This window comes from Pelophylax lessonae (genome assembly GCF_965119305.1).
Source record: "Pelophylax lessonae genome assembly, chromosome: 1".
Lineage (NCBI taxonomy): Eukaryota > Metazoa > Chordata > Amphibia > Anura > Ranidae > Pelophylax > Pelophylax lessonae.
The window spans coordinates 813475059-813490638 of NC_138768.1; the positions used below are offsets into that span (position 1 = coordinate 813475059).

The 15580-nt window shown below is 47.1% G+C and overlaps 1 protein-coding gene across 1 annotated transcript in view; it reads right to left on the reverse strand.

The window, feature by feature from the left end:
• Positions 1–15580, reverse strand: part of TACC3 (transforming acidic coiled-coil containing protein 3) — a 93700-nt gene that overhangs the window by 9531 nt on the left and 68589 nt on the right. The window contains exons 11-13 of the mRNA XM_082273912.1: positions 13321–13397; positions 12264–12307; positions 10417–10577 (exon numbers count right to left, since the gene is read on the reverse strand). Coding sequence (XP_082130038.1) covers positions 10417–10577; positions 12264–12307; positions 13321–13397 — 282 coding nt within the window. The remainder of the gene's footprint in view (positions 1–10416; positions 10578–12263; positions 12308–13320; positions 13398–15580) is intronic.

Consider the following 15580-nt stretch of genomic DNA (forward strand, 5'->3'; position numbering starts at 1 on the left):
AATCCAAGGCATGCAAGGCAATTTCCTTTGGATGTTTAGGCCTGGGACACAGGGAAGGAAAAATGTATTTTTGTAAAATCTTACCGTAAAATCCTTTTCTCTTAAGCTCATTGACAGACGTAGTCCTCGTTGATTAACAACAACTCGGGTTATACTGCCCTCTACAGGAGTAGGACTAGACAGGAAAGAAAACGTTCTGGCCACACCCTAGGGGCAGTCCCAGAGGGTATATCCTCTCACTTCCTGCTACAGCAAATCAGTTATGTCACAAAGCAGTGTTTAGAGAATTTAACCCAACCCAACTCAAAAACAGAGGGGCGGGTACTACGTCTGTCAATGAGCTTAAGAGAAAAGGATTTTACGGTAAGATTTTACAAAAATACATTTTTCTCTGTCGCTCATTGACAGACGTAGTCCTTGTTGATTAACAACAACTCGGGACGTCCCAAAGCAGTACCACAAATGAGGGGTGGGATAACAGAAATCAAAATCCAGAAGGCCCAACCGGAGCCAACCAGAAGCATCAAGGACTCATCGAGCAAAAAGATAAGACCTAAGTGAAACACCCAACAAACCCTTGAGGTAGACCAACAGTCTCCTCAGATTGCGGCCTGCAGAACCTTGTGGCCAAAAGAGGCATCTGACGATGCCATCACATCAACTTTATAAAATGTTGTAAAGGTATGAACCGACGATCAAGTCATCGCCTTGAAAACCTGGATCGCTGACGCCTGATGGCGGAAGACCCAGGAGACACTAGGCGCCCGAGTAGAGTGCGCCTTAACAGGGAACGGAGGATTCCGACCCTTAATAGAATAAGCCTGTACCACCGTCTGACTGGTCCATCTAGATATGGTCGCGACAGACACAGGCAACCCCCTTCAAGGGCTATCCGTGATCACAAGAAGAGAGTCCGTCTTACGAAAACAAGTTCGTAGTAGTCAAGTGTATCCTTCTGAACCCCATCCAAGGAGTGTAATGCAAACTCCCAAGGATGGCTAGTCTTAGGACACGGGGAAGGTAACACAAACTTTTTATTCAGATGAAAACTCTGAAAACCACTTAGGAAGGAAGGATGGATCTGGAAGAACCACCTTATCCCTATGAACCACCAGATATGGGGAACGTCAAGATAATGCGGCCAGTTCTGACACCCTGCGTGCAGAAGTAATGGCCACCAAGAAGGCCACCTTCTGGGATAATGTAAGCAAGGGAATCTCCCTAATATCTTCAAAGAGAAGTTTCTGAAGAACCGACCACACTAAATTAAGATCCCAGGCGGTAAGGGTGCGCGCACTGGCGGAGCCAGATGTCGCACCCCCTGGATGAAATTCCGCACCAAGGAATGATTAGCCAAAGGTTTCTGAAAGAAGATTGCTAACGCTGAAACCTGACCCTTGATAGTGCTCAAGGACAGTTTCTGCTCAACCCCTTGTTGCAGACAGACCAAGATTCGGGTCACCGAATAGGTATGTGGGGGAAATCCAAAAGATTCACACCACGCCATATAAGACTTCCCTGTGCTGGAAGTCGCTTTCCTTGCTTTAACTAGGAGGTAGGAATAACTGAAGCTGACACTCCCTTGTCCTTCAGTACCTGGGTCTCAATGGCCAGGCCATTAAGCCAGCGATTGTAAAGCAAGATGGAAGATCGGTCCCTGAGACCGCAAATCCTCCCTGAGAGGAAGTCTCCAAGAGGCGTCCGCGACTAGCCTCACTAAGTCGGCGTACCAGGCTCGACGAGGTCAGTCCGGAATTTCCAGAATAACTGTAATTTCCTCCACCTCTATCCTGCGAAGAAGTTCCCGCAGTAACTTGAGAGGATGGAAGGCATGCCGTAGCGGATACTGCTCCCACGGGGCGATCAGTGTTTCTGCTGCATCCGCTAGAGGATCGCGGGTGCGAGCTACAAACCTCCGCACCTTCCTGTTGAGCTAAGGTGCCAACAGATCCACATCCGGGGTGCCCCAATGAAGGGACAGCTAGTGAAAAACCTCTGGATGAAGAGGCCATACCCCTTGATCCAGAATCTGATGGCTGAAATAATCTGCCTGCCGATTTCCCACCCCCGGAGTGAACACTGCTGGGAGATCCGGAACAAACTGTTCCGTCCAATGAAAGATGCTAGTCGTTTCGATGGCTACCAGGACACTCTAAGTGCCCCTTTCTTGACATAAGTCACGACCGTGGCATAGTGCGATTGGATCCGAATCGGGCTGCTCTAGAGCTGCTCGGTCCAGTAAATCAGACAAAATCTGATCGCTCTCAGTTCCGATACCCTATTGGTAACCTGGATGCTATCGGAAGGAATGACTTCCCCTGGTTGAGCATCAGAGACTTCCTGGTCCGCTCGCTCAACCGGATCCGATTGTCCAGGAAATCGGAATTCTGATTCCATTAGAAAAAAATCTCCTTCAGGAGAATTCGGGTATGAGACTGGGTATATGGTACTGCCTCTAAGAAGGCCACCATCAGTCCCAGCCAATTGACGGACAGCAACATCTGAATCGTTGACTGAACCTTCTGGAGTTTCTCCGCAAGGAGAAACTTTCTTGCCCAGGATGTATCCAACATTAGGCCCAGATAGTTCAGTCTCCTGGTGGGAACCAGGGATGATCTTTGGGAAAGCGAAGAAAAACGCTGATGTCCTGCGATGATGGGGATACAAGGATAGGAATCCTAAATGTCTATGGACGGCAGGAACTCCCCCTGATGCAGGGAGGCCACCACTGTTTGGATGGACTCCATCTTTCCCCAAGTCCAGAATTGGACGCACCTTGCCCTCTTTCCTGGGCATTGTGAACAGGTTCGAATAGAACCCCTGAAACCGTTCAATGTTAGAAGGGAAGAATCGTACCGGTGGAAGTGATCGAAACTCGATCATGTATCCTGACCGTATGACCTCGCGAACCCCTTAGTCCGGGGTTCTGGCAAGCCATGGATCCGGAAACCGGTGAAGACATCCCCCCACCCCAGAGATGGGTAGGGGCGCATCAGGCTGTATTCTTCAGGCTTGGCTGAGCCGGACTTTTTGTTTAGCCGACCAGCGCCCTTTGAAAAACCCTCTGAAGGGGCTTTGGAGGGTTTCGCCTTATCGCCCGCCCTCCATGCGTTAGGAAATAACAGGGGTTCGTTTCAAAACGACCCCATTTGGGTAAAGGAAAATCCTTCGCCCTTTTGGTAGGCCAACAAGTACCAAAAAAGAATTTCAGTCTCAGCTACCTCTGCCGGTGTAACCTCAAGACTAAAGGTTTCCCGGACGGACACAACTAGTGCATCCACCACTCTTGTGCTATGGCGGAGGCAGAAACGTTCTCCTCACTGCTGAGGAGACATTGCCTGAGACAACAGCCCCATAAGAGGGACCTGCAGCTGCATTGACCAGCTCCGAATCCGTATCTGAAGTATCAGATAAAAAATAGGGGTAGGCGGGGGTCGCTTCTTGACCCCCGTCCCTGACAGGCCACCTCCACCCGGGATACCAAAGACTCCAAAACTGCCGATAATGCATTAAAAACAAGTGGGGTACTGGAGGGTCCTGCGGCCACCTTGAGGGGGATCAGGTGGGGATACCTATGCGGCAGGGTCAATGATTATACAAGACATAAGACATTTGCCTGCGACAAAAAATGGCAAAGTAAAAAACTTTTTTTTTTTTGTATCCCCCAGTCGCAACAGCGCCCCTCAGTGTTACCTGCCTTTTTTGGTCCCCACAGAGAGAGAGAGAGAGAGAGAGAGAGAGAGAGAGACCCCAAGGCTCATCCCTGATGCACAGAAGTTATCAGCTTGCTCAGTGCTGTCCTGTTACAGACAGGAAGTCTTTGGCCCTATTTCCTGGGTAAAAGGAGGCGGCTCCGCCCCTTAACACGCCTTCCGGCGCCTCCCCCTGGCTCCACGAGGTGTTTGGTCACCTCAAACATGGCCGCCCCCATGCTGGAGACACGAGGCTACGCCAATATGGCGGCCTCGTGTGCTCTGCAAGACAATGGCGGCGGCCTGTTAGGATAGCGGCGGCTTAGCAGCGGCCTGCGGGATGCTGTATTCGGCCTAGCGGCCTGCAGGAGTGCATCGGCCCCCCAAACTTCACCCTGGATGGTGATCAGCCTGGCCGGCGGTACCGGACCCTGGCGGGCCGCATGCGGTCCGTGCGATCTGGACTGCAGTTATACATGCATAGACATCGCCCTGTAAACCTCTGACAGGTAGGATACCTTATGCTACCACAGTAATATTCTAGTACTGCCACTGACTTCAGTCATCTTTAGAGTTTTGAAATGACATTAGATTGTCAGCTCCCAAACCAAGCCTCCTGGTTTCTTGTTCACAAAAATCACACTCAAATAGGGGGATCTGTGACATGTTATAGGATAGAGGGGAGACCCATCCTTACCATTTCAGAGAGGGGCCCGCGTTCACCACAAACCCGTCAGGGGGAAAAGGGGGAACATACTACTCACCATACCGGAACCAGGCGGGCGCCAACTCCTGACAGTACCCCTCTCCACCGGGGTGGGAGGGCTGTCGACCAATACGGACGCCGTGACTCATGGTCATTGGCGTTTAAGCGAGACGTTTAACTTGCAGGGTCAGTCCCCGTTCAGTGGGACTATGTCGCGGCCGACCCAGCGCGGAGCTATGGCCTGCACGCGCTCGTAGGCTGAACTGGGGTGACCACTGGATCTCAACATCCAGCCCGTCGCCCAGTTCCAGCTTTCTTGCTTGAAGATCTCACAGGAACACTGGAGAAAAAAGCTGTCTAAAAAATCTAAGAAAAAAATCCTGCCAGGACCGAAGATCCTAGCAAGGCATCTAGGTCCTTACTCCTAACTAGACAGAAAAAAACTGATTTGCTGTAGCAGGAAGTGAGGATATACCCTCTGGGACTGCCCCTAGGGTGTGGCCAGAACGTTTTCTTTCCTGTCTAGTCCTACTCCTGTAGAGGGCAGTATAACCTGAGTTGTTATTAATCAACGAGGACTACGTCTGTCAATGAGCGACAGAGAAACAATGTCTTTGTTCAAATGAAAATCAGAGACCACTTTAGGAAGGAATGACAGACGAAGCACCACCTTATCCTTATGAATCACCAGATAAGGTGGACAGGATAACGCTGGCAGGTCCGACACCCTGCAGTCAGAGGTGATCGCCACCAAAAAGCCCCCTTCTGGGACAGCGTAAGCAGGGGAATCTCCCGAATATTTTCAAAGGGAGGCTTCTGTAGAGCTGAACGCACCAAATTGAGATCCCAAGGCGGCAAAGGAGCCCGCACTGGAGGAACCAAAATGTCGGACACCCTGAAAAGTATGCACCAGGGAGTGTGTGGCCAAAGGTAATTGGAAAAAAATAAATAAATAAAAAAAATCGCCAAAGCCCATACCTGGCCCTTGATGGTACTCCAGGCCAATTTCTGTTCAACTCCCCGTTGAGGGAAGGTTAAGATCAGAGCCGTCGAGAAGGAGCGAGGATGAACCCCAAGAGACTCGCACCATGCAATGCAAGTCTTCCACACATGGTAGATCTTCCTAGAAGTAGATTTCCTAGCTTTTAACAACGTAGGAATCTTCTGAGAAGAAGCTTCCAAGGAATGTCGGCGACCAGCCGCACTAGATCAGCCCGGAGCCACCAAGATGACCACAATCCCTTCTGCCTCAATCCTGTGTAGGAGTCAGGGCAGAAGCTTGAGAGGAGGGAAGGCATAGATCAGATACTGATCCCACAAGCCACCAGCGCGCCTGTGGTGTCCGCCAGTGGATCCCTTGACTGCGATGCAAACCTCTCGCACCTTTCTGTTGAGCCAAGGCGCTCCACCGGAGACACAGCCGACTAAATGCCTCCGGATGAAGGGACTATTCCCCTTGGTCCAGCGCCTGCCGACTGAGGTAATACGCCTGCCAATTTTCCACCCTGGGATTGTGTAAGATGGAAAGGGCTGGAACAAACCTTTCTGCCCACCTTCGAATGCTGGCCATCAGAGCCGCTAGGATGCTCCTTGTGCCCCCTTGGTGGTTGACAAGCAATGGCATTGTTCGATTGAATGCGCACTGGGCATCCCTGAAGACGATCTGTCCAATGATCCAGACACGGATCGCTCGGAGTTCCAAGACATTGATCGGTAGTCTGGACTCTTCCAGCGTTCAGATCCCCTGAGCAGAATGCTTGCCCTGGTCGCCTCCCCAGCCGGACAGGCTGACGCCCGTGGTGACCACTGTCCAATACAAGGGGAGGAAGGATTTTCTCAGCCAAAGCGCCGGAGAGCGAAGCCACCATATCAGACTCCTTCGTTCCCCGGATCGGATTGTCCAGAATCTCTCTTTGCAGGGACCTCATATGGAACTGTGCAAACAGGACCCCCTCAAAGGTAGACACCATCAGGCGCAGCACCTGCATGCAAGTCCGCAGGGATGACCATTTCTTGGACAGCAGGAGGCGAATTGCAACCTACAATTTCTGGAGTTTGGCCAGAAGGAGCACTATGGCTACGGCTGAGTCCAGAGTCCGGCCCAAATCGTCCAGCTTTGTGAAGGAAACTAGGGCAGTCTTCTGAAAATTCAGAATCCAGCCTAACTCCCGCAGAGTTCATATTGTGATCTCCAGCTTCTCCACCAAAGCAGAGGGAGATTCCATTCACAGAAGGAGATTGTGACCGCGATCCCCCTGTTGACGTAGCAAGGCTAGCACCAGAGCAAACACTTTTGTGAAGACCCGAGGAGCAGAGGCGAGACCAAAGAGTAACGACACAAACTGATGATGCTCCTCTCCCACAGCAAAGCCAAGAAAATGCTGGCGACTGGCACATAGGGAGATTGCCTCAACTTAATAAATATCAAGGATGTCTATCTTCACATTCCACTGACGCAGGGATGCCTGGCGAGATGTTTAACTCGTAAGGCCAGCCTCTGCCCAGTTGGGCTATGTCGCGGCCAACCTAGCCCGGAGCTGAGGCCTTCGTGTGCTCGCCAGCCTGTCGCCCAGTCTGGCAGTTGATAAAAAATTTGTTTCCCCCCTGGATTTTTCCTGTGAGATCCACTATCTAAAAAATCTTGCCAGGACCAGAGATCCCAGCAAGAAAATAGGTCCTTACTCCTGACAAGGCAAAAAAACAAACTGAGTGACTATAGCAGGAGGAGGGAGTATACCCCCTGGGACTGCCTATGGGTGTAGCCAGTTTTTCTGCCTAGTGTCCTACTCCTGTAGGGGGCAGTATAACCCAACGGTCAAGAATGACAGGAGCGGTGTCTGTCAAATGAAAAACAAAAGAAAAATTAAAGGAACACTTTTTAGAGTATAGCATCAAGTCAATTAAACTCCTGGGATATTGATCTAGTTAGGTAGCAGAGGGGGTTCTTAATTTCATTAACACCAAAGCAGCTGAAACGGATTAACAGGTGCACTAGGTGGGCAACAATGAGATGACCTCTAACAAATTATTTTTTACAGGTGGAGGCCACTAGCCTTTTTTTTCCCCCTACCCTTCTTTTCTGACTGATTTTCACTAGTTTTGCATTTAGCTAGGTTCAGTGCCACTACTGGTAGCATGAGAAGATACTTGGACCCTATAGAGGTTGCACAAGCAGTCCAACTCCTCCAGGATAGCACCTTAAACAATGCTATTGCAAGAAGTCTCAAGAGCATGAAGGAGATTCCAGAAAACAGGCAGTTACTCCAGGAGAGCTAGACATGGGTGTAGAAGGTCCTTAACCCATCAGCAGGACCAGTATCTGCTCATTTGTGCAAGAAGGAACAGGAGGAGCACTGCCAGAGCCCTACAAAAATGACCTCCAGCAGGCTACTAGTGTGAATGTCTCCGACCAAACAATCAGAAACAGACTTCATGAGGGTGGCCTGAGGGCTTGACATCCTCTAATGGGCGCTGTGCTCACTGCCCGACACCATGGAGCTTGATTGGCATTTGCCATTAAACACCAGAATTGGCAGGTCCGCACTGGCACCCTGTGATTTTTACAGATGAGAGCAGGTTCACCCTGAGCACATGTGACACCTGAAAGGTATGGAGAAGCCATAGGAAACATACTGCCTCCAACTTTGTTCAGCATGACCGGTTTGGTGCTTGATCAGTGATGGTCTGGGGAGGCATATCCATGGAGGAACGCGCAGACCTCTACAGGTTATACAATCTGTCATGGCATTAGAAGCATGCCCCGATGCGGTCAAGCATGCATACAAGCACATGGGGGCCATAAAAACTACTGAGGACCATTTTGAGTGGCTGCAATGAAATTTCTGCAAAATGGACTAGCCTGCTGCATCTTTTCACTGATTTTTCGGGGTGTCTTTGAATTCAGCCCTCTGTAGGGTGATCATTTTAATTTCCATCAAAGGATGTGACATCATTTCCTTCCTAACACATTATACAATCTATATCAATATAGATATACAGCATATTTTTCCTCGTTGAGATCTGGGTTTTCAAAGTGTTCCTTTAATTTTTTTTGAGCAGTGTATATACAGTGTCTCACAAAAGTGAGTAAACCCTTAACATTTTGTAAATATTTTTATTATAGCTTTTAATGCGACAACACTGAAGGAATGACACTTTGCTACAAAGTAAAGTAGTGAGTGTACAGCTTGTATAAACCGTGCAAATTTGCTGTCCCCGCAAAATAACTCAACGCTGCCATTAATGTCTAACTTCTGGCAACAAATGGGAGTACACCCCTAAGTGAAAATGTGCAAATTGGGCCCAATTAGCCATTTTCCCTCCCCGATGTCATGCAACTCGTTAGTGTTACAAGGTCTCCGGTGTGAATGGGGGGCAGGTGTGTTAAATTTTGTGTCATCGCTCTCTCTCTCTCATACTGGTCACTGGAAGTTCAACATGGCATCTCATGGCAAAAAAACTGAGGATCTTCAACAAAAGAATTGTTGCTCTACATAAAGATGGCCCCTAGGCTATAGGAAGATTGCCAAGACCCTGAAACAGCTGCAGTACGGTGGCCAAGACCATACAGCAGTTTAACAGGACAGGTTCCACTCGGAACAGGCCTGGCCATGGTCGACCAAAGAAGTTGAGTGCACATACTCAGCGTCATATCCAGAGGTTGTCTTTGGGAAATAGACAAATGAGTGCTGCCAACATTGCTGCAGAGGTTTAAGGGGTGGGGGTCAGCGGTCAGTGCTCAGACCATACACCGCACACTGCATGAAATTGGTATGCACGGCTGTTGTCCCAGAAGTAAGCCTCTTCTAAAGATGATGCACAAGAAAGCCCACAAACAGTTTGCTGAAGACAATCAAACTAAGGACATGGATTACTGGAACCATGTCCTGTGGTCTGATGAGACCAAGATAAACTTATTTGGTTCAGATGGGGTCAAGCGTGTGTGACAGCAACCAGGTGAGGAGTACATAGAGAAGTGTGTCTTGCCTAAAGTCAAGCATGGTGGTGGGAGTGTCATGGTCTGGGGCTGCATGAGTGCTGCCGGCACTGGGAGCTACAGTTCATTAAGGGAACCATGAATGCCAATATGTACTGTGACCTAACTGAAGCAGAGCATGATCCCCTCCCTTTGGAGACTGGGCCGCAGGACAGTATTCCAACATGAGAACGACCCCAAACACACCTCCAAGATGACCACTGCCTTGCTAAAGAAGCTGATGGGAAAGGTGATGGACTGGCCAAGCATGTCTCCAGATCTAAACCCCATTGAGCAGCCTCATACCTAAGGAGGAGCACAAGGTCTCTAACTTCTGGAAAATAATGGTTGCCACACAAAATATTGACACTAGGCCAAATTTGGACATTTTCACTTAGGGCTGTACTCACTTGTTGCCAGCAGTTTAGACATAAATGGCTGCGTGTGAAATTTTGAGAGCACAGCAAATTTACACTGTTCTACAAGCTGTGCACTCACTACTTTACATTGTAGCAAAGTAATTTCTTCAGTGTTGTCACATGAAAAGATATAGTAAAATATTTACAAAAATGTGAGGGGTGTACTCCCTTTTGTGAGATACTGTATAGTTTGGGACATGTGTGGTACTTTGTCATAGATTTGTGATTGAGCATGGGATTTAGTACCTGTGCACGCGACTGTATAAGTATACTGCATTTTTAGCTATAGTTAAGGAATCTACTCTGGCCACCAGGGGGTGTTATGCCCCATATTGTGTGGTGGACCCCATTTATGATGTGGTATTCATTGTGGGGGGTCCTCCTGGGTATAACCTGGGGTTGGCACTTTGCGTTGACTCATTGGGGTGCTGGAGGTTTTACTACTATATTTCATCCGGTGAGTCAGGCTGGTGCCTAGTCTACCCCTCTCCAGGCATTTATTTGTATTCTGTTTTTTTCTGCATTTTGGGATGTGGTGCGGATGGCTGTTCCTCAACCACTCTTGGTTTATAAAAAGACATGGGTCCATGCACTATCAGTCCAGTTTAGGAGAATGACCATTACCTTGCGATATCCTTCCAAAACCTCCTTCTGCTTTTCAAATCTTTTGAATAGATCAGAAAAGGACTTTTCCATAGAGTTTAAATCTGCCTGAACTTGTAGTTTTTCCTCCACCACTTTATTTAGCTCTAGCTTCGTCAATTCCTTTTGTCTTTGAGAGTCCTCTGAAAAAAGTAAAAATTCACGTATGAGCAGGAAAACAGGAGAGAAGGCTCGCAATAACTTCACCGAACATTGACACCCATTGATTTCACACATACCACTTCCTATCAGTATTTTACTTGACAGTACGTTCCATTGGCTCCATGTCTGGTTCTCCCACTTCCAGTCTAGTCTTGCTGGTTATAGGGGATAGCAAGAGGCTGGCACCAAGTTAAAGTGGTTGTTAGGCCACTATTGTAAAAGCATGCCACCCCCTCTGTTTTACAACGCTGTGTGTCCCTAGCCAAGTGTCCCTAAAAGGAACACCGTGTTCTAGAACAGAGGATGGCATGCTTATACTATAGATATGAGAACAGCAGGAGGGGAGGATCACAGAGTGAATGGATCTGACAGGCAGGGAGGGAGGGGAGTAGGACAAAGGAGAGCAGAGTGGAGAGCTGCAGATGATGGAGGCAAACTTACCACGGTGCCAGGGCTCAGCAGCCATGATAAACCATGGTCAGTTTACAGAGGGGAGAGAAGAACCGGGGAGATCAGCCATCAATTTTAGGGGATACGGGGGGGGGGGTCTATTTTTACGGGGGGGGGGGGGGTCTATAATGCATTAATTGCATTTATAAAATACAGTGAGAATAACCACTTGACCTCCCCTTTATGACCAGGGCATTTTTTGCTATTCAGCACTGAGCTACTTTAACTGGCAATTACGCGGTCATGCAACTTTGCATCCAAATGAAAGTTTTATCTTTATCACACAAAGATTTTTTTTGTGGTATTTGATTACCACTGGGTTTTTTGCAATATAAATGAAAAAAGACGGAAGATTAAAAAAAAAAAAAAAAAACCCCCCACACAACACACTTGATGAATTTAGGCCAAAACATATTCTGCTACATGTCGTTGGTGAAAATAAATCCAGATAAGTGTATGGACTTGCTTTGCATTAAAGTTATAGCGTCTTTTATAAATACTAGAAATTTTTTTTATACACTAGTAATGGCAGTGATCAGCGACTTATAGTGGGACTAATAGTGTGGCGGCCAATCTGACACTAGCTGATGCTGGCTGGGGTGTACACTGACACCAATAGTGACACTAATACAGTGATCGGTGATAATACTATACACAGTCACTGTACAAATGACACTGGCTGGGACGGGGGTTAAAATCTAGGGGTAATTAATTGGTTAAATATGTGCCCTACATGCTGCTTTTGCTATGCTTTGCAGGGGAAAAAATAAAATAAAGAAAAGCAACAAGATCACCTGTTTGTTCTGAGCTCTGTTTACAACACAGAGCGCCCTTCCCTGAATGAGGGAGTCCATCAGCAGGTGCCAGCAATTCATCATTGGTTGTCACCCGCTGACCAGCTTGCGCTCTAAGAAATCAGCGTGGATCGGTTTAGCAAATGGTTAATGCAGAGCAACATTAACCACTTCAATACCGTGCACTTTCACCCCCTTCCTGGCCTGCCCAGGCCAATTTTCGGCTTTCAGCATTGTCACACTTTGAATGACAATTGCGTGGTTAGGTAATGCTGTACCCTAACAAAATGTATCATTTTAAAAGGTTTATAGTTCTACTTTAGTTTGAGTTATATCCGCTTTAACTATGGCAAGTACAAAATAAATCTTCCTTAGATATTTGGTCACATGAAAAAACACCCAAGACCATAGTTTATACATTACCTAGTATTTGTGCAATTGTGCTTTCAAATTCAGAAATAATTTTCCTGCAATGGTAGAAGAGAACAAATCAGTAACTGAGGGGATTTGTAGGAAGGAGAGGAGGGGGGGTTAAAAAAAAAAAAAAAAAAACAGACAGTGCTGCATGCGAGACTCTAGATTCTAGTTTAAATTTCAACCTGTTCTGTGGGCCACTGACCTGTCATGATTTTTTTTATCACCCCAGAAAGTAAGCTGTGTGTAAACATTAGTTCCTCTAAACATAGGCATTTATTTATGACACGACTGCTTCTACCTAGAGATCCCAAAGGGTTTGCATGGCAGCCAGAAGCAGTTCAGAATAATTTAACTGCAGACCAGCGCAAAGGACCCGAAGTCCTCAAGTCAGGCCGGTCTCTGTTGACTCAAGCTGAATGTACACAAGAACTTACTGCATTTGTGCACCTACACAAGCCCATGAAAAGCAATTTTCAGCTTGCATCCCTCCCAAGCTACATATGCCACCCCCCCCCCCCCCAACTGAATTTAAAATGTCTTTTTTGCATTACCTCCCCCCCCCCCCTTTTATCTTGCACATCCTAGATTCCAACCTAAGCAGAAATAACTTGTTCAATGCCTGCAGCTTTCAAGGATACCCACGTCATGAATCCCATGAGGCCTCAGGGTACAGTAAATGTGCCCCGTCAGGGGGCCATCTTGTAGCCAGCCAACTAATGACATCAGGATGGAGGCATGGGACCAGTTGGGCAGCAGCAGTTCCTCAAACACTGCTAGATGAGTATGGTTCATAACCCAACAAAAGGCCAGCACCTCTTAATTAGTTTGGTCTTTTACATATATCTGCCACAGGTTTTATACTGACTTGTAAGGAGTAATAAACGCAATAGCACAATGATCCCTTTATGGATATCAAAATCCATAGACAGTAGCCCTTCTAAAGAGGACAACCCCCCCACTTCTAAACATGAATATAGATTATATCTATAAAAAAAAATTAAAAGGTAATGAAGCTCAGCAGTTTTTTTTTTTTTTTTTTTTTTTTTTTTTAAAGTGGTCTTACCCCATTTCCACATATTCAAGATAGAGTTTTTCATGCTTATTTTTCCATTCGAAAATTTCTAATTCTTTTTCCTGAACCTAAAACAAAAAAAAAAAAAAAAAAAAGTAATGAAGCTCAGCAGTTTTTTTTTTTTTAAACCATCAATCCAGTTCAACCTGTGTATGTGTATCAGTGTCAATTTCCCACATCACTGCACATTGTGTTCACTAAGATGCAGGTCCAAGAGTCTTCTAAAAATAATTGGAATTTTGTCTTGTTTCCTTGTCTCTTTCATTGACAGACGCTGTTCTCAATAGCAATAGGGTTATGCTGCCCCCTACAGGAGTAGGACACTAGGCAGAAAGATTTTTGGCTATGCCTATGGGCAGTACCAGGGGGTATAATATACCCTCTCTCCCTGCTAGTGGATGTCAGTTTTGTATCAAAGAAGTGTCAGAGAAAATACCAACCTAACTCAATAAAAGAGGGGCGGGTACTGCATCCGTCAATGAACATCAGAGAAGGATTTTATGGCAAGACACAAATCCCATTTTCTCCATCGTTCATTGACTGACGCAGTCTTCTGTTCTCAATAGCAGTAGGGACGTTCCCAAGCAGTGCCATAAAAATGAGGGGTGCGCAGCAGAAAATTCCCCAAGGCTGAACCATAGCCAACATAGGACTCATCAGAACAAGATGAGACCCACCTGAAACAAAAACATTAACATCCTCAACGGAGCCTAAAAACACCCTTAAAAACAGTGGCCTGCAACACTTTGCGGCCAAAGGAAGCATCTGCAGATGCCAGCACATCCACCTTCTAAAACTTTGTGAAAGTATGAACAGATGACCAGGTAGCCGCCTTGCAAACCTGAAACAGATACCTGATGGCAAAAAGCCCAGGAAACACTAAGCACCTGAGTAAAGTGCGCCTCAACAGGGAAAGGAGGAAAAAATGGATTTTTGTAAGATCTTACCGTAAAATCCTTTTCTCTTAAGCTCATTGACAGACGTAGTCTTCTTGATTCTCAAGAGCTGGGTTATGTTGTCTCCGCAGGAGTAGGACTAGGCAGAAAGACAAAACGTTCTGGCTCCACCTTAGGGGCAGTCCCTGAGGGTATATCCTCCCTCTCTCTGCTACAGGGAATCAGTTCTGTTCTAAAGCAGTAACAGAGAATTTAACCCAACCCAACTCAATGATAGAGGGGCGGGTACTACGTCTGTCAATGAGCTTAAGAGAAAAGGATTTTACGGTAAGATCTTACAAAAATCCATTTTTCTCTATCGCTCATTGACAGACGTAGTCTTCTTGATTCTCAAGAGCTGGGACATCCAGAAGCAGTGCCACAAATGAGGGGTGGGATTGACAAAAATCAAAATCCAATCTAGAAGGCCCAACCGGTGCCAAACTAGAAGTTTTAAAGGCTCATTATAAACAAAGAATGAGACTCAAAAGAAAAATTTCCAACTGAAAAAACCCTCGAGGCAGACCACTGGTCTCCTCAAATGGCGGCCTGCAAAACCTTGCGGCCAAACACGGCATCAGATGATGCCATTACATCAACTTAATGTTTTGTAAAGGTACGCACCGACGACCAGGTAGCCGCCTTGCACACCTGGACCACTGACGCCTGATGGCGAAAGGCCCATGACGCACTAAGCGCCCGAGTGGAGTGCGCCTTAACAGGGAACGGGGGCTCCCGACCCTAATAGAATAAGCCTGTACCACCGTCTGTCTGATCCATCTGGAAATGGTCGCGGCAGATGCAGGCAACCCCTTTTTGGGTCCATCCGGGATCACAAAAAGTGAATCCGTCTTGCGAAACGAGTCTGTCGTTTTCAAGTATACCCTGATCGCCCGGACCACATCCAAGGAGTGTAAAGCAAACTCCCGAGGATGACTGGGCTTAGGACACAGGGAAGGTAATACAATTTCTTCATTCAGATGAAATTCTGAAACCACTTTTGGTAGGAAGGATGGATTCGGACGAAGAACCACCTTATCTCTATGAACCACCAGATATGGTGAACGACAAGATAATGCGGCCAGTTCTGACACCCTGCGTGCAGAAGTAATAGCCACCAAGAAGGCCACCTTCTGGGACAACGTAGGTAGAGGAATCTCCCTAATATCTTCAAAGGGAGGTTTCTGAAGAACCGACAACACTAAATTAAGATCCCAGGGTGGTAATGGCGCGCACACTGGCGGAGCCAGATGTCGCACCCCCTGGATGAAATTACGCACCAAGGAATGAGTAGCCAAAGGCTTCTGAAAGAAGAT